Below are 18,461 nucleotides of genomic sequence, written 5' to 3' on the forward strand. Positions count from 1 at the left end.
ATCATTTGTAGACTGAAAACAACAACAGCAAATACCAATTGTATTCCCTGGATTGACTTCCATTCCAGAATGGGATTCATAAGTGAACATCAGCAATTTCTGTTCCTGTTTTCATTTTTGTTAGAATTCTCCAACACTCCTTGTCCCAATTCCACATGATCCCAAATCTACTGTGAGTTACCTACAGTGCACCTACAGTTTTCCAATGAATGGGCAATCAGTAGAGGGCCAGAGAGATAACAAACTTTCTTCACCCTACACACAAACACACACAAAAGGAAAAGTGGTCAGGAGTTCCAGTTTGCCTCTCAGAGGAGAGTAAAGCCAGGTGAAGCAGAAATGAGGCATTCATAAGATGTGGGCGTATTGTGGAACAGCACAAATGGGGGCTCTTGTAGATTTTAAAAACCACGATTTAGGATAACAGTCAAAGCCGATTGCCCAAACTATATCCAAACAGAATTGCCCCTTGCTGAGCATGGCTTTGTCATTTCCTATGTCCATCTGCCAACAGCTGTCACCTTGACCCTCCATGCTGCAGTTTCGGTTCAGCAAAACACTCATTGGACACTCATTGAACATCATTGAAATTAAAGCCCAAGAAGGGCCTCAAATGTGCATTTGAATTGAGGATATACAGGCACACACACCCTCCCGATTTGCACGAGGGTTGTGTCCCTGGGACCCGCACATAGGCCTGCCCTGGTCTACCCCATTCTCACCCCCCATTCCCCCATTTTCCAGGTCTAAAATGACCTGCCATGCGCCAATCAAATGCATAAAATGGCCGCTGCCTGTCCCACCTGTGCAACATTATCCATGACAGTTCTTTATTTTGATTTTTTATTTGAATTTATAGCAACCTCTGCCTTAGAGATTCAAAGCATGTAAACACATTAGTCACTTTTTATTTTATTTTATACAGGACCATTTGTACAAACAGTTGAGCAACGGTAGACCTCTTTGTGGTCCAACCACAGAAACCAAATGCCAGCTGAAAAAGAAGGAACTTAGTTTCCTCTAAGAAAGACTCAGATTTGAGTTTGGTGAAGCATCAAAGGAGATTTCATAACTGCCGAAGAACACTTGCACACTTGAGTGCTCCTGAACCTTGCTTTCCCACAATCCACAGCAAATGAAAGAATAGAGAATTACAAAGATCCTCATCTACTATTATACATAAGTTAAAACCCATTTTGCAAAGGCTAGTGGCAACAACAACTGGAGGATTATTTATTACAAATCCATTGCATTTTATTATTTTCTAGCAATCCTGGTGGAAGAATTACAAATAGCCTTCTATTTGCTCCTATAGGCTCTCCTGTTTACTGTAATGTCAGTTTCTGTTCCCATGGAGTGAGGAGCTTTAAATACTAAGTTTTGCACACATAGAGATGGATGGATGGGCGGGTGGGCGGGCGGGTGGGTGGATGGATGAGGAGCTATGGCCCTTCTTGCACTGCTTGTCACCCCCACCAATCTGACAACCTCACCTCCTTTTATGCCTCGCTGAGAAGGAAAACTGCAGCTTGTTTTTAGTTTTGTTCTGTTTCATTTTTTGTTTTTGTTTTTAACATGTAGGCTTCCTTTGCTTCATGGCAACAGCAGCCATGGAGGACATTGCCTAGAGAAGGTAGCCTAAATTTTAAAACACTGGCTTTCTTTTCTTGATGGCAGCCATGGGTTAAAGTCAGAAAAACATGAAAGTAGTTTATTGTAGTACCATTTCACTATTTTAAAGAGAAAAGCAAACAAACGAAGAACAAAACAAGAGAAAGATCCAATAAATAAAAGGGATCTTTCCTCTTGCAGGAACAGAAACTGACATGAAGAGAGAGATTACTCAAGGGGCAGTTAACAAGCTATTCTTCGTTAACCTAGTAGTTGGCATCAACAGAAGGCAATAAAAAGGGACTAGTGTGCAAATTAAAAGTGTTTAAAGATGCAGATGCCTTGTAATACCTTAAATAAATTTTCATGTCCACACCTTGTATTTTATTGTAAAAATTAAAATTAAGGGCTAGTGTGGCAACAACCCAGAAGATATAGAGTTTAAAAAAACAAACAAAAGGATCTGAAATCTTAGAAGAGCATCATAAGAGCTTCATGAGGGAATTCAGATTTTAAAACCTAGGAAAATAGAGAAAAAGATCTGCTAGCAATGAAATAATAAAAATGTAGGGATCAAATAGACCTCTCTGGAGACATGGGCGTAGCCAGGATTTTTGTTAGGGGGTCAGGACTTTTGTTAGTGTAGGGAAGAACCAATGTGATTGGTCAGTTAGTTAAGTATTTCTATTGTTTTATTTGATCTAGAGGGGGCAGCTGTCCCCCATCCCCCACCCCCTGGCTCATGCCTGGAAATGCCACTCCCAAGAAGGCCCTGTCTCAGATATCATCCTCTCCTTTTCATATGCTGGGGGGGGGGGGGGGAGAGAACTTGCTAAATCATTGGGCTTTTCAATGAATGTTTCATTAGGTTTTGAATTTGTGAATGTGAGAACTAGGTTAATCTAGCATGTTATTATAGAAGGAAGAGGGGCTAGGATGGAAGACAAGAACTCTGGCTTTTATCCCCAGCTATTTTCCCGGCTTTTATTCCCAGGGAAGACAGTGAGTTCTAGTGGGTTATGGACAAGAGCTAAAAATCGTATGGCGAGTCCTAGCTTTCTACTGACTCACTGATGTAATACTGGCTGGATTTCATCACCTCAGTTTTAATGAACTGGTACTGGCGATTGCTACACCCACCCACTAGCCAGAAGTGACTGTTGGAAGGTCTGTGAGAATGAAGAGCAGAGCGAGGGAGTCATGATGATTGGCTCATGTCGAGTTCTCTTCCTGCTGGTCACACAGCTAGCAGCTCCATGGCTTTTCACAGATCCAGCCATCTATGTCGTTGCCACATGGAATATCATTCCACCAGCCTCTAGGTGTCATCTCAACACAGTCCTCCCCGTGGCCATAATTATTCGGCTCCCCTGCACCCCACTTGCTGCATATGGAAATATAACAAATAAACAAATGGCAGAGTTAATCAGTTCTAGTGAGATAGATTCATAGACCTTAGCGAACCCTACCTGATGCCCAGCAGTGAATGACCAAGCCCCCTTGGATCAAAGAAGAGAAGAAATGTGTCATCTTGTGTTTGGAGACTTTATGCTAGCCTCTTACTGGTGTTTTTAATGAAAACCAGTGTAGCCTCGCTAGCTGAATTTCTGACCCTGACTCCCAGCTGGGAGACCCACACAGGGAATAGTTCTTTCAATGGGATGTCAATGTGTCCACCTTCCAAAAGCAGCCTGTCAGCAAACTCCTTCACCCATAGGCACAGAAGTAGCTAGAACTCAGCTATACAGCTGCAAATAAAATGTTTTAAGTGTATTTTAAGTGCAATATACAATGTGACACTAAATGGAGATGGTGAGCCTTATGGAAAAAAAATTTAAAAGCATTTTCAGAATGGTTTTTATATGTGTGTAGATTCCACCCAGGTTGGGTTTAAAAATGGAATAAAGTTGATGCTAGACTTACGTATAAGTTGCAGTACTTCTATCCACCCAGGTAAATTTGTTTTCTGTTTCAATGTCTTGGAGACCAATCCAGTAGTATTTTTGTTTTAGGTATAATCTGAGAAAACTCTGAAACACAAACCACATTTAATTCTCGGAGTTGAAATGTACAATATGGAATATACATCCTACCACAACTAGTAACAAAGTGTTCTCTCAAAATGTAAGGCTGAGATGCAACATCAAGCTCACACTGCCAGAAACATGACTGACTACACGCCTCTGTATCAAACACAAGCTTTACAGGTACAAAGGCCCATGTTCAATGCCTCATTTAAAAAGCTTAAAGATACTGTATTGTGTAACTAACAGTGCTGGGAACTACCTCTCCTTGAAATCTTAATGAATCACTGCAACATAAATGTTTTAAGAAACACCAAAAGAGGGCAAATCCTCCCACAAAACAACAACAACAACAAACAACAACAAGCCCAGTGACGTTCAAGCACCAGAATCACAGCAAGTTGGGTGCCAGCTGGGAAAGAAAAATTCAAAGTTGGTGAGCGGGATAGTGAGTTGGCCTGCCTGGCCCTTTAAAAGCTTCCAGTATCCCAGCGGAAGGCATGGCTGGATGGCTGTCTGAAGAGCAGCACCCCTGTGAAGAGGCAAGGATATACCGCAACATTTTGTTGTGAGTCCTACTTGTGTGTCTGTAAAAGCCAGTTCTGAGTGTTCCATCCTACTCTTTACTTACATTTATTCAATGACATCTGGGATATAGCTGAGATTGGCAAAATCTATCACTCACCCTAAGCATAGGGCTCACCAGAAGTAGGTGGGTAGGTTTAGCCTCCCTCAGCATCCCCGAGTTGCCATTTTCGTATATGGGGAAAATAAAAGCACAGCATTTGGAGATTGCTATGGTATAAGAAAAACCCACCCTCTTTCTTAAACACTGGCCAGCAGATACACTTCTTAAACACTGTGGTCTCAGCTTAATGTAAACACCCTGACACCTAAATGCATTAATCTCCCTCTAGATAAAGAGGCTTCAGAAAGACCCCAGGGAACTTTTGGAGGCTATTTGGTAAGGGGCAGCCTTGCAAACAGATACTCAAGTACCTCAAACATGGGAATGATGGGTGCAAGCAAAAGAGTACACACTGGTGTGGCCTGGTCTCCTCCTCCTCAGATGCCAAGGGACCCAGAGGGTGGCTAGGATGGGGCTGTCACAATTTCACAAAGACCTTGAATTACCTGCTCTTCGTCATCATTGATAATAACCAAAAGGGCACGTTCATCCTCACACGCCTTCCTGGCATGAGACCATGGTCCAGGCTTTACTTGAAAACTGTAGCATGATCCTTTGTTGAACAACCAGCCATTTGGACAAACTTGGCAGGTTGAAGCTATAATGTAATAGCAGAGACATTAAAGCAACCAGATCACAAACAGAACACCCTTCTACAGATGTTTATGTTCATTATTAGCAGTGCTGCCAAAAATTGTAATCACACAGTCCATACTACATCCTTCCTAGCTCTGATCCATCAAAATCGTAGAACTGTTTGTAATTAAAATTGAGATTTATTATCAGTCCTTTTCTCTTTTCTGCACCTTTGCAGCTTATGTGGTTAAAACATGCTCAGATGATGCTTCCTTTAATTACTCAAAGAAAAGAAAAATTAATTTGTCTGCATATGCTAGAATCTTTTACTATAATAACTCTTTAATGCTTTGCCAAAGGAACCTATCCATTTAAGTTTGGATACAAAACTATGGAACAACCAATCACCTTGAAAGAATCTGACATGTTAATTTGTATCCACCACATTAATTTGTGTTACGACCAATCAGAGGATGGGTCATGCCCAATTCTGAATCACAACAGGGTCACTTTGTCCCTCACTAATTACCATACTTTTCGCTCCATAACACACATTTTTTTCCTCCTAGAAAGTAAGGGGAAATGTCTGTGTGTGTTACGGAGCGAATGCCTATGGATGGCGGGGGGGGGGGATCTGCTGCAGTCATGAGCAGAGGATCCATGGTTCCCCTTCCTGCCCTCCTCCGTGGCTCGCTTTGAAACAGCAAAGTGGGAGAAGAGCTACTGAGTGAGGAGGAGAGAGGGACAGAGAGCCTGCTTCTTTAAAGGAGCAAAGTGGGAGAGGAGAGGAGCCGTTACACCCTTAAACCCCTCTTCTGCATTCTTAGCAGCATCCTTCTCCACCCACCCCACGCGTGCTCCTTGTCCCTTGAGTGCTTTTCCTTCCCTCCACACTTAAAACGTGGTTACAAAGCACAGATCCACATGGATCCTCAGGATTTTTGCACTGGGTCACCCCAAATTCACCATCAGATCACATAGCATGTCCATGGCTACAGTTTGCACCAAAAAAAATCACATTGCCTGGGTCCGCAGTGGTGCAAAAACGTGGTTACAAACATGGATCCACATGAATCCTCAGGATTTTTGCATTGGGCTACCCCAAACTCACCGTTAGATCACATGTCTGTGGCCACAGCATGAACCACAAAAATCATACATCCACTGTTTCATTTAGAATATTTTTTTTCTTGTTTTCCTCCTCTAAAAACTATGTGTGTGTTATGGTCGGGAGCGTGTTATAGAGCGAAAAGTACAGTATCATCACATCATATGGGTCCCAAGGCCAATAGGATCTTTCTGACCCTGGTTTTCCACAGCATAGGAGTGAGCACTGTATCTGAAGGAATAAGACATTGGAAGTCCTTCCACCAGCTCCCAGGGATCTATTATCTCCCTAAGCCACTAGTTTTTCCTTTGTGGCCATCTTGCACGTTCCCTTCTGTTGCGCTTCTTTTCTCTGTCTCAGTGCCCTCCTTGCTCTTCTTGCTTTCTTTCTCAGTCTCTATGTCCACTTTCTTACCTCTGGCTGTGTACACATCATACATTCAAAGCACATAATGTCCCTCAAATAATCCTGAGAACTGTAGCTTACACCTCGCAGAGCTACTATTCCCAGCACCCTTATCATATGACAGTTCCCAGAATTCTTTGGGAGATGTCAAGTGGTTTACATGTGTGGTGTGTACACAGCCTCTCCCTCTATCCTCCTGTTGCCTGCAATCACGTTCACGTCTTTGCCTTGATTCTTCCCCTCTTCCCCTTCTATCAGTGTTTCTTTCTGGCTCCACCCTGCTTTAGACTCCCTTCTGGCTGTGTTTCAGTTTTTCTCACATGTCTCCTCACTTGCCCACCGTGGGACCACCTGTTGCTCCTTCACCTCCACTGCCTTTATTAGGCTGCAGATTGGGCATCTCCGCATCTTCTGAAGTGTTGCTCTGTCCAGCCCACAGCAGTCTGCCCCGCTTGCCTCCCTGACTTACATTAGCTCAGGGGCAGAAGAAGTCTCATGTCTTACCATTAATCTTCAGTAGTGCATCCTCTATCTTATCAATTTCAGCCAAGGAACGGCTGCTGTCTCTAGATAGTTCACGCAGCTTTTCATTCCCTAGGGGGAAAAGATTAAAAAGGGGAGTTAAATGAGAGGTGAATTTGGTCTGGAAAAAGAAAAGTTGCAGAAACAGTCATTCAGAAAGAATGATCATTGAGAAGTATGGCAAGTAGAGCTCAGGTTACTGATTTGACACAGGGAACACACCATAAATTTAAGTAGGAGAAATTCAAACTCTGTAAGAACTCCTGCTTTTGAGATTCCCTAAGGGTAGGGAGGTCAGAGAATTCTGATGATAAAAGAAATAAGAGCAGAAATTGCCAATATTTACTTATTCATCCCATGTCCAGAATGGAAACCAATCCAGCAAATACAACTGGCACTCTTGTTGTTTCTTTCAGTCTGCAGACAATATGTAAATGATTACACCCAGCCTCCTGCATTTGCATTGTGTTTACTTTACACTAAAAATAATAGTGTGGAATAATGCAATGGTAATGTCACTTATAGGGACGCGGGTGGCACTGTGGGTTAAACCACAGAGCCTAGAACTTGCCGATCAGAAGGTCAGCGGTTCGAATCCCCGCAATGGGGTGAGCTCCCGTTGCTTGGTTCCAGCTCCTGCCAACCTAGCAGTTTGAAAGCACGTCAAAGTGCAAGTAGATAAATAGGTACCACTCTGGCGGGAAGGTAAACGGCATTTCTATGCGCTGCTCTGGTTCGCCAAAAGTGGCTTAGTCATGCTGGCCACATGACCCGGAAGCTGTACGCCGGCTCCCTCGGCCAATAAAGCGAGATGAGCGCCGCAACCCCAGAGTCGGTCACGACTGGACCTAATGGTCAGGGGTCCTTTTACCTTTACCTTTAATGTCACTTACATAATTTACATGATTACTTAAATTATTAAAAGTACATAATGTTGCCTAGTGGTCATCGAGACAAGTAATATAGCTTTTGGCAGAAAATGAACTGCAGTGGAACAGAAGCAGTGCTGTGTGCAAGGAATACAGCATGGAATCGAAAATGTTGCCTTCTTATATCCCTGCCTGAAGACAGTTCCACCCATTCCCTTCTTTTCCCAGCAGAAACAAAGAATACTTACCATTCTTCTGTGACTCCTCATATTTAGTTTCCAGTGCCTTCAGGGCCTTACTTAGCTCAGATTCTAAAAGAAAGCCACAGATAACAGCTACTTTCCAATCTCTGCATTTGGCAAAAGGGTACTGTTCAGTTCTCTACACTTCGCTGTCCTATGGTAGTACTATAGAATTGAGTGCAATCACATAAGAAAATATTGGGAAATTACTGTATCTTTGTAAGCAGAACTGATATTACAAATATATGAAAAGAGCCTAGTGGAAGAAAATCAACTGCTGCAGCAGGCAGCACAACCATTGTCCCTTCTTCAGGTCACCCAAAACAACAGCATCAATGCCTCTGTCTGTCCCAAACTCAACAAGGTCAGCAACTCTCTCCAACATACATCCCTGCAGAATCCTGATTTCAGATCCCACCATACAGGTGAATTTCCCAGGCAGCAAAACTATCAAACTTAAGAAACACATATTAAGGTAGCATTAGCTTCTGCTGAGAAAAATATTTTTATGAGTTATGTTAGGGATTTATACCATGCCCTTCAGGAAATTTCACCAATCATCTCTAACTATCAAGCAATCAGTCTAATGAAGGATGGTCACCTGACATCCGTAACAGTACTTAGTGAGGATTGGAGGAAGGAAAGTCAGTAGCAACTAGAGATTGTCGAGAAGTGAGGGAGAAAATAGGAACACCAGCAGGGGTGACAGCCAAGTCAATGCATACCAGATGAAGAGTGACTAGAATGAATCTCCTCTAGCCGTTTCTCCATCTTGGAGCCTAGAAAAGACAGAATTCAGTTACTCAGGAGGCACTCATTCAGTTTCTATGTGTTGAGCAACATGGCCATGCTTCTGAGTTGAACAGTTCTTCTGGGGTATCAGGAGGTACATAGGAGGAACATGCAGTTTTTCTGAAGAGGTGAGAAGTTTCGATTTGTCAAAAGGATCAGAGAGTAAAAGAGATCTGCTTCTCTAGTAATACATTCTTAGGAGATCCAGACTACCTCAGTTCAAGGTGGGCAGAGTAGCGCAGAAGGCCTAACTAACTTGCCTCCTCTGTGCATTATGAGTTCCTAGTACCTTGCATGACCATGGTACACTGCTCTTATGCCAATGCACTCTTTTGTCAATGAAGTCAACTAGCAAAGACCATAAGGTATGAAGCACTCTGCAGGCTTTAGATGGAGTGCAAGGACTGGAAGTACTAAAACTGCTCCCGTTCCGGCTGATTCACACAGGTGCATGTGCATCGCTCAGTGACTGGGTGCAGATGAACATACTAACTGCCTCCATTGACAGAGGCATTGTGTTTGAAGTGAAGGGCAATTGCATTAAAACTCCACCTCTGATGTTTCCTAGAGTATTTGTTTCACACAAGCAAGTTGCCACTTGATGTTGCAGTTTGGGTGTGATGAGCCTGCATGCACGAATGTGCCCACTGAGATGTCCAGAAGGGCTCAGCTTAGAAAATGTTTTGTTGCTCCACTTAGAAATTCCTTTTTAAGACAGCACCCCCCCCCCCACACACACAAATGAACATTAATATAGTCCTCCCCTCACAGAAAGGGTTATAACTTTTTATTGTGGATAACATTTTTACTGCTATCTCTCCCTACCCCCGCCCAATACAATTTTGTATTGGGAGTTTGTCAAGTTCTACTTTATTATTGACAGACTGAATTAATTAAAAAATGAAGTGGGCTATGGGGATGTTCTGAAAAACCATAACTGTGGAAAGTAAAACCTTAGGCTTCAAATACAGAGGAACTAAAGTAATAATTGTGGGTTGTATCCAATGTGAATACTCAAAGTAGACCCTCTGAAATTAATGGGCATGACTCACTTATATCCTCTGATCTCCATGGGTCTGAATAGGACTGAATGCTGTGTAACCCTGAATTTTAGAACTCCTTTTTACCTATTTCCTCTCCTTCAGCCATTCCATCCTGAATGTCTTTATCAGGATGGCTAGAGAGCCAACCGTACGTACATATTATTAAAGGCCCCTCTTTAAAAGCTGACTCCTAGATATAGGGGTAGGAATGAGACAGAAGCAATTAACCATTTGAAAAAGCGAAACTGAATGGTTACCATTTGTTAGCAGCATGGACTGATTGGCACGCAGCTGTTCTAGTTGCGTGGACATCTCCAAACCTGAAACAATACGAAGGTCTGGTCACTGTCATTGAACCTAAGGAGTTTATAGAAAGAGCAGTTTTTATCTTCACTTAGGCACAGCCAGCATTACCATTTGACAACGATAGGTGGCTGTTTCCTGGAGAAGATAGGAAAGACCACACTGTTTGGGGACTTTTCTTTTCTTTTTATTTTAAAAAGAGATTGCTCCCAACTAGTGCTAGTAAACAGACATTTATTGTAGAGTGGAGTATACTGAGCACATTCCAACTGATTGTCTTCTTCAGGAACAAGCCAGTTTTCTGGCGAGATCTTACCAGAAGCTGCCACCACACTACCCTGGTGGCAGCAGGTGTGGGCAGGGCACCCTCACAGCGCCACCCTGCAAGTTTCCGCTGCCTGAGGTGTTTGCTTCAGTCTGCCTTATGGGCGGGCCAGCCCTGATGATGCAAATATTCAGCGTATTTGATAGCATAATAAACTTCTGGTTTCTAGCACCAGTTTAAAGTCATCTCTGTTTCTGGTGTGTGGTTTTTTCATGGTGCTGGGGAGAGGTCAGTGGGCTCGGTGGGGAGGCTCAGCCAACTTGTAACTCCTCATCCTTGTCATAAACAAAAGAGAGAGTTCATTCACCACACCTCAGTTACATTAGGAGGTTATCAGGTTCATCAATGAAGCAACACTTTGCCTTATAAAAGTCCTGCTTCCTGGACCTCTGAAGAGCAATATCTCCTATGCATGCTTCAGGATGTTTTGGGCATATCAGTGCATAAGCAGCTTTCCCTTACAACAAACTGATCATCAGTTTTCAGTCAAGGATTTAAAAAGTAAGCATTTTTTTAAATTGCAATGTTTCTACAATGTTCTAACAAACATTAAAGGTAAAGGGACCCCTGACAGTTAAGTCCAGTCGCGAACGACTCTGGGGTTGCTGCGCTCATCTCGCTTTAACAAACATTACTGAAACACTATAATTTATGGGTTTGGTTTCCATGATTTGGGAATATTTTGAAAGTAAAATTCAAGGGAGAGTCTGGTTCTAAATAGTAACCCAAACATATTTTGACAATCAGGAGATAAATTCAATGATTTTAAAAGTGCTCCAGGGCAAGGGCTTTCTAACTGTGGCCCGCAGGCCAACTGAGGTCCATATGCTTAATTCAGGTGGTCTGTGGCATGTCTGTGAAGAACACTTACAATTTGAATTCTCTGGAATTCAATCTATAATATAGTAAAATACAATTAAAAATCATACAGCATCTAGTACTGTGTGTTACAATGGCCACAAAAGGAGGAACAATCATCTAGTGGTCCACCAAGAACTCCAACAATCTTCAAGTGACCTGTGACCAGGGGGAGAGTTTGGGAACCACTGTCGCAAACTCTAGTTTATCCCACCACTGCTCTCTGTGCTCTCCCTGCAACCCTCTCCCCCCCCACAACTCTCGGCCCGGCATGTCTTTCAGACTTCACATAAACAAAGCAGCCATTGACTGCAGAATTCATACTTTTTGAAATCAAAACAGCAGAGATTATGGTCCACAGCAGAAATGAGGCAGCAGTCACAATGAAAAGGACGGATATGGATGTTTCGTTTGAACCACACCTGCAATGTTGCAGCAGGAAACCACCTGTGGACAGCAAAAACACATCGTGTGAATTATTTGCAGTGGTAGGAAGTGAAAATTCATAAGGGTGGAGCTAGGCAGGGCTGGCCCTAGGCAGTTTGCTGCCTGAGGCAAGGGACAAAATGGCACCACCACCTGACTGAGAAAGCAGTGATAAAATATTCAGGCAAGGACACAAGGTATTGGAAACACAAGGTGATAGCAAATGCTCCTAAATAGTCACACAGTCACAGGCTGTTTATGTGAATCCAAAGTTTATTGCATTTTGTGTGGCCCAACACTCTGAATGATGAATGAAAGTCCCTTATATTTTCCTGGAAGTCCTGTGAGAAATTCAACGGTGTCCCTGTCCATCCCTCACAAGTCCTAATACTTTCCTTGGGGACACTTCATGCATCTTTTCAAACAGCAAATTCTCTCCAGGAGTAACTTCTATGGTAAGGTACTTCACTTCTGGAAGACGGGCATTCTGACTTTTCTAAAAAGGCACTGCTCAGTCCGACAGATTTAGCTATGCTATGTTCCATTTCACACTGATTATCTCTTTCAAACTTCTGAGGTGGGGAAACACTGGCAATGGCCGCTAAACTTTGAGCAATATGTTTACAGCCCACAGTGCTGCTGGTCAAATATGGTACAAGAGCAACAGAAATGTACCATTTCACTGTCAGATTACAGTTCTTTCATTTGTACTTCTGCAGCGCTTCAACCTAGCTCCTTCTAACTTCCTTGTAAACAGTATTTCTGAGCCACAGAAGATGCAGGTGCACACAAGACCTAACTCTACATGCCTAACCGGGGGGCGGGGGGGGCGGGGCAGATGAGTTCTTGGTTTTTGAAAAGCACAAGTTAGTACTAAACCAGTTATATGCATCTGGTTTCACTGAGCCACAAATAGCCATCTTGCTTCAAGCACAAGATGCTGCTGTGAATATAAGGTCAAGGGAAGCTGCCTCACGCTGGGGTCAGGCTCTTTGAGATACAGTAGACTACTCAGAGAACCTACAATATTGGGCAGCATATAAATATCTTAAATGAATAGACTGTCGGGCTCTGTGCACATTATACCTGTAATGAAGCTGTGTACAGACTATACCTTCAAATCATATCTGTAGCACATTCTTTCCCTCAAAGAATTCTGGGTACTGTAGTTTACCCCCAAACAGAGTTACAATTCCCAGCAACCCTTGAGAAATGGCAGTGCCCAGAATTCTTTGAGGGAAAGAATGTGCTTTAAATATACACTACATGCACAGTCAAAGTCCTTCTCCCCAGAAAAAAAGTCTGGAGATCTTCAGTTTGAAGGTGGGGTGAGTAGGATGGGGCAAGGGCAGGATATAGATGTCAAATAGATCATTCTCAGCACCTTTGTCAAACTTCAATTCCCAGTGTGCACCACACTCAGGACCCTCCTAAATCTTGTTGATTCCAGTCAAAGAGCTTCCTTCTGCCTGTCCTCTGGCCCTTTCCCCCAAGCTGTTGAAATCAGGAAGCAGCTGTTTCCCCCCACAACATGAAACTCTCTCTCTAGGAGCAAAACCGCAAAGGGAAGGGAAGAGCAGGAAGCCAGCTGTGCACCCAGCGACTGGCTCATGCAATAGCCAGGCCTCTGCCTCTGTGAGCCATTGCGCAAGGAAGTGCCATCCAGCTGCAATCACAAGATACTGCTGTGGGCAGAGGAAAACAGGAAACAGCCTTGAGGTCTAGTCCAGCATCATCTAGCACCCAGGAGCATTCCTGGGTCCTGGCAGAGGTTGTTTTCCCCATCATCTGCAAACAGATCCTTTAAAAGAAGGATACTAGAAATGATCCACTGAGCCATGGTGCCTCCCTCATACTACCATCCTCTAGAATTCAGCGGTTCTCAACCTGTGGGTCCCCAGATGTTGTTGAACTACAACTCCCATCATCCCTGAGCTCTGGCCTTGCTAGTTAGGGGTGATGGGAGTTGTAGTTCAACAACATCTGGGGACCCACAGGTTGAGAAAGGCTGCTCTAGATGCTCAGCCAGCCTCTGGTACATACTTTGCTGGTCATAGATAGCTCAGTTGGTAGAGCATGAGACTCCTAATCTCAGGGTTGTGGGTTAGAACCCCACGTTGAGCAAAAGATTCCTGCAATGCAAGGGGTTGGACTAGATGAACCTTGTGGTCCCTTCCAACTCTACAATTCTATGCTTTATATGCTTCCAGTGCTTTTTTTCCTTAAAAAAAATAAATTAGGGATTCTCTCATTTTGACTCAATAAAATCACCATTTTATAGTTCAAAGTGGGAAAAATGAATACAGTAAATGGGCAGAAGTACAAAAATTCACAAAATGTTTAGGGGTATGCGTACCCCTGCATCCCCCCCCCAAAAGCACTGTATGCTTCTATGTTTTGTTTATATTCCACCTTTCCTCCGAGGAAATCAAGGTGGCAAATATGGTTTCCCCCTCCCCATTTTATCCTCACAACAACCCTGTGTGGTAGGTTAGGATAAGAGATATGGACAGGCCCAACATCACCCAATGAGCATCATGGCTGAGTGGACATTTGAACCCTGGCCTCTCAGGTCCTAAGCCAACACTCTAACCAATACACCACCCTGGCTCTCAATCATCAGTCACAGTTCTGACTTCACTCATTGACTAAAAATGCCGAGGGGCAGGAAAAACTAAGCTGGCTTATCTTACAGAAAGTGCTTAGAAGGCTGTACAGTTGCACCTTGGTTCTCGAACATTCTGTTCGACTTCCAAAAATGTTTGAAAACCAAGGCACAGCATCCGATTGGCTGCAGGAGCTTCTGGCACTCAAGCGGAAGCCGCGTTGGATGTTCAGCTTCCAAAAAAGTTCGGAAAACGGAACACTTCCGGGTTTTCAGCATTTGGGAGCCAAAATGTACGAGTACCAAGGCGTTTGAGAGCCAAGGTATGACTGTATATATATTTTGCTGTATAGATTTGGCTGCATACATATCATACCCAGCAAGTGTCCCGGGAAAAACGGGACATCCTGTTTTTTATCGCAAGAGCACAGCAGTCATTTTGGTTGCTATGATCTCCCATGATTTTGCCCTGATAAAAGCACTTTTTCAGGGCCGTGACCTTGTGCCGTGCCCGAAAAAAAGGCACCTTGGGGGGGGGGAGGAAGTACTGTAGTGTGAAATCATGGAAGATTACGACAACCAAAATGGCCGCCATGCTCCCGCAATAAAAAACAGGAAGGTGGCGGCCTGGATTTTGGCTTCAAAATGTTGGCGGGTATGATATGCCATACATTTAAAGCCCATTTGAAGTCCATGGTTCCTCCCTCAAAGAATCCTAGGAACCATTAGTTCACCCACACAGAGCAACAATTCTCAACACTCTTGACAAACTACAGATACCAGAATTCTTTGGCGAAGGTCCTGTGACTGAAATGTATGCTATGTGTACAGTCCTTCCTTCTAGCAAGGCTAAAGGCTTAATTTAAAAGACAAAGAAAGTTCAGAGTCTTGGCCCCTTGCAGGCACCATTATAAATCCAGCCATCCCCATGGGCGCTAAGTTGGTGTCTGAACTATTCTACTTCAGACTATAAATGGCAGCTCACATTATTTAATGCTCTTGCATACTAATAAATAAATAACCGCACACAGAGAGAGAGAGAGAGACAACCAGCATGCAAGACAGAAGGCTAGGCTAGAAACCTTCACTCCCTGGTCTCCGGCTTACATATTTTTTTATTTGTTTCATATCAAAGAGAACTCAGCCACATGAATCCCTTCAGCAGTCTGAAGATGCACAAGTTTACCACCACAGGGAGAACTAGGCCAACATGGAGAAGATAGAATTAAGGTTTGTAAAGCACTTTGCAGAACTGGTTGTTTTAGCTGCAGCTACGTAGTACGAGCTCCAGGTGCCCTTGACAGGTGCATGCCCTCCAGAGGGATTTACATGCATGCCAGGGAGTGGGTGCATGCACCAGAGGTGGGTGGGCACGTCGGGGGGCAGAGTATGGAAGGATCTCTCAGTGGCACCCCAACCTTCGCTGCCGACACCACTGGAGTGACCCCGCCTCTCCATGGAGTCAAGCATGGACAATCTGCACCACCTGCCCACCTGTGCAGGGGAGAGCTCAACCAGTTGACATGGCATTTTGGGTGCTCCTCTCCATGAGTGTTGCTTCCTCCAATGCCAGGAGAGAAGAACCGGGCCAGACTGAGCTGGAGACACCTGCCAGGGGCGCCTGCTTCGTTCCCCCTCAAAAATCCATGCCTGGGGGCACAGGCTTGTTGCCACCCCACAGACTGCACCCCCGTTTAGCTGAGGATTTCTCAGGCCATGAATGCCCACTCTCACAACATGGGCAGCTTGCAAGTGGCTATTTGGACGCTTATACAGTGGTACCTCGGGCTACATACGCTTCAGGTTACATACGCTGCAGGTTACAGACTCCGCTAACCCAGAAATATTACCATGTTGGCTACGCCTATATTAAAGGATAATATCAGCTGAAAGAAGGTAGACGACAGACCACATTGGTCACCTGGAGAAGGAAAAGCACAGGTCCAGGAGGTTTTGCCTTTGCAACCCGTTATTCATCTCTAAATCAGGATAAACATCATTCCACAGAAAACCCACTTGACTTTGCTCTGATCCAGAGGTAAACAGTGGGTTCCCCCCTGGGGAAAGTGGTGGGTCAAGCAGGTGAGCCCTAAGTCAACCCTAAGTCATGGAGATGGAATCATTGCTCGCTCAACCATTTTAGCCAAAACTGTTGGATTTGAAACTGGTCTGTGATTCCCAAAATCACCAAGCTGAGAGGAGGCTTCTTCAGTAAAGGTGTAACTACTGCCCCTCTCAAAACAGATTTCTTGCAATGGTCTTCTTGCAGAGAAGCACTGACCACAACCAAGATAAAGGCACTCTAGGGAGCATTTCCCACCTGTAGCGACATGGGGGGGGGAGCGGCTGCCCACTTTGCCAGCCCCCAGCAACGACCCTGCTGGGGTGATGGTGCGCGTGCCCACAGAGAGGGCTCTGAGTGCCCACTCTGGCATGCGTGCCATAGGTTCGCCACCACTGCTATAGAGGCTGGCAGTCACTTCCTCTCTATCTCCAACAAATCAATCCCTTTCCCCCAAAAGTCAGGTTTTTAATCAGAGTGGTGATGATTCCTGAGCCCATTCTGCAGCTGGTAATCACCTGCTTTTCTTGATGAGAAGCTTTCCATTTTCTCGTTGATTTCCACGTTCTCGGGTTCTTCGCACCTCCTGTAGATTCCACCTTGTGCCATCCCCTGTTGGTCTCTGTCTCAATCTCTGCTGTCAGCTACTTTAATACCATCTAAGATTTTGTGGACTTTTCTCAGGAAAGGAAATGCATGCAACCAACCAACCAACCAACCAACCACCCTTCCTCTTTTTACTTCTCTTGGCTGTCACTTCTGCATTGAAATTCTTGGAAATCTTCATGTAAGGATCTGCACTGTAAGGCACTGATTCACAGGGCATCCTCAGAAATGATGGTTAAGCTCATCCATTGTAAGTGATGCCAACCCAATATTGTCCTGAACAACTCCTGCAGCTAAAGAGGCCTGTCTATAAAGATCCTCCAGCCACTGGTATTCCGTAGGGATGGTGATCCTATAGTTGGGGACTGGCATACTGATTCAGACACCTACAAACCACAGGCAGATGATGACTGTGGGCGTCTCCATTCTGATTATTGCTAGTCCAAAATGCTCCAGCAGTATCTACAACAAGAGAGGGGAACCTTTGGCTCCCTGACGTTGCATGACTTTAACTCCCATCATTCCCAGCCAACAAGACCAATGGTCAGGGTTGGTGGGAGTTACAACCTCCATAACCTGAAGGCCATAAGGAAGTCACCTGGTGTCATGGTTTTCTTGCCTTTGGGGATGCGGGTGAGGACTCTGGAGCAGAAAGGGAATGGACCTCAAGGCCAGCCCCAGAAATACATTGTCAGGAGCTGGAGTCATGGGTCCAGCAATAAAACAAAGGAACCAAAATAGCCTAGTGATCACAGCACTAATATATATATATGTATACGGTATATTATTAGAACACATTACTTGGCAGATCTCCAGCCAAGCAATGTGTACTAATATATGTACATACACTAGACTAAGGTGTGCATAAAAAATGCATGTGTTGGTGAAAATAACAGGCAATGGTGCATTATATTATAGAAAATGGCTTTGCAAAAAAAGTATATTAGACTAAATTGCACACAAGAATGTGTATATTAGGTGAAATTTGTGCTAAAATGCTGGTGATTTTCATGAGGGCTTTAAAAAAGTAAATCACTAACTAATGTGACAATATGGTGGATTGAATTTAAAATTATAAAAATGAGAAACCAAAATTGATAGATTTGCCCATCCACTCACCCATTTGACCTTACATAGATCTCCTTCATATAAGGGGGATCTTGATAGGCCCAAGATTGTTCCCAGCATGGAGGAGCAGTGCTTTGGGTGTCTGGGAGGCCTTCTCACTCTTGCCAAATGGCTTTTCAGTGGGAGCTGCAGCATTTGCCCTCATGGCCTGTATCTCATGTGCCTTGAACAACCAAGGGGCTTTATGTGTCCTCCTTAGGTACTATTTCCATTGAGGCATTTTGTATTTTGCTTCACTAGAGAGGTAACAAATGGCAAAAAGACTATT

General features: G+C 44.0%; 1 protein-coding gene across 1 annotated transcript; it reads right to left on the reverse strand.

Annotated features, from left to right (window-relative positions):
* Nucleotides 1–888: 888 nt before the first annotated feature.
* Nucleotides 889–17,129, reverse strand: LOC309363698 (C-type lectin domain family 4 member G-like). The gene is made up of 9 exons (XM_081900076.1): nucleotides 16,978–17,129; nucleotides 11,691–11,813; nucleotides 10,138–10,200; nucleotides 8,771–8,824; nucleotides 8,052–8,114; nucleotides 6,917–7,006; nucleotides 4,770–4,921; nucleotides 3,535–3,641; nucleotides 889–2,995 (listed from the first exon to the last, which is right to left on the reverse strand). Exons 1-9 carry the CDS (start codon nucleotides 17,066–17,068, stop codon nucleotides 2,857–2,859), a joined length of 882 nt encoding a protein of 293 aa, XP_081756202.1. The 5' UTR covers nucleotides 17,069–17,129; the 3' UTR covers nucleotides 889–2,856.
* Nucleotides 17,130–18,461: the final 1,332 nt, after the last annotated feature.

Source organism: Podarcis melisellensis (assembly GCF_964234715.1).
Source record: "Podarcis melisellensis genome assembly, chromosome: 2".
NCBI classification, from domain to species: Eukaryota; Metazoa; Chordata; class Lepidosauria; order Squamata; family Lacertidae; genus Podarcis; species Podarcis melisellensis.

Coding starts and splice junctions, on each gene's coding strand:
- LOC309363698 (XM_081900076.1), bottom strand. CDS start 17,068: ATGGCACAAGGTGGAATCTACAGGAGGTGCGAAGAACCCGAGAACGTG. Junction 10,201..11,690: donor TGCTGTTTTGATTTCAAAAA/GTATGAATTCTG, acceptor GTATTGTTTCAG/GTTTGGAGATGTCCACGCAA. Junction 8,115..8,770: donor TTCTAGTCACTCTTCATCTG/GTATGCATTGAC, acceptor GCTTTCTTTTAG/AATCTGAGCTAAGTAAGGCC.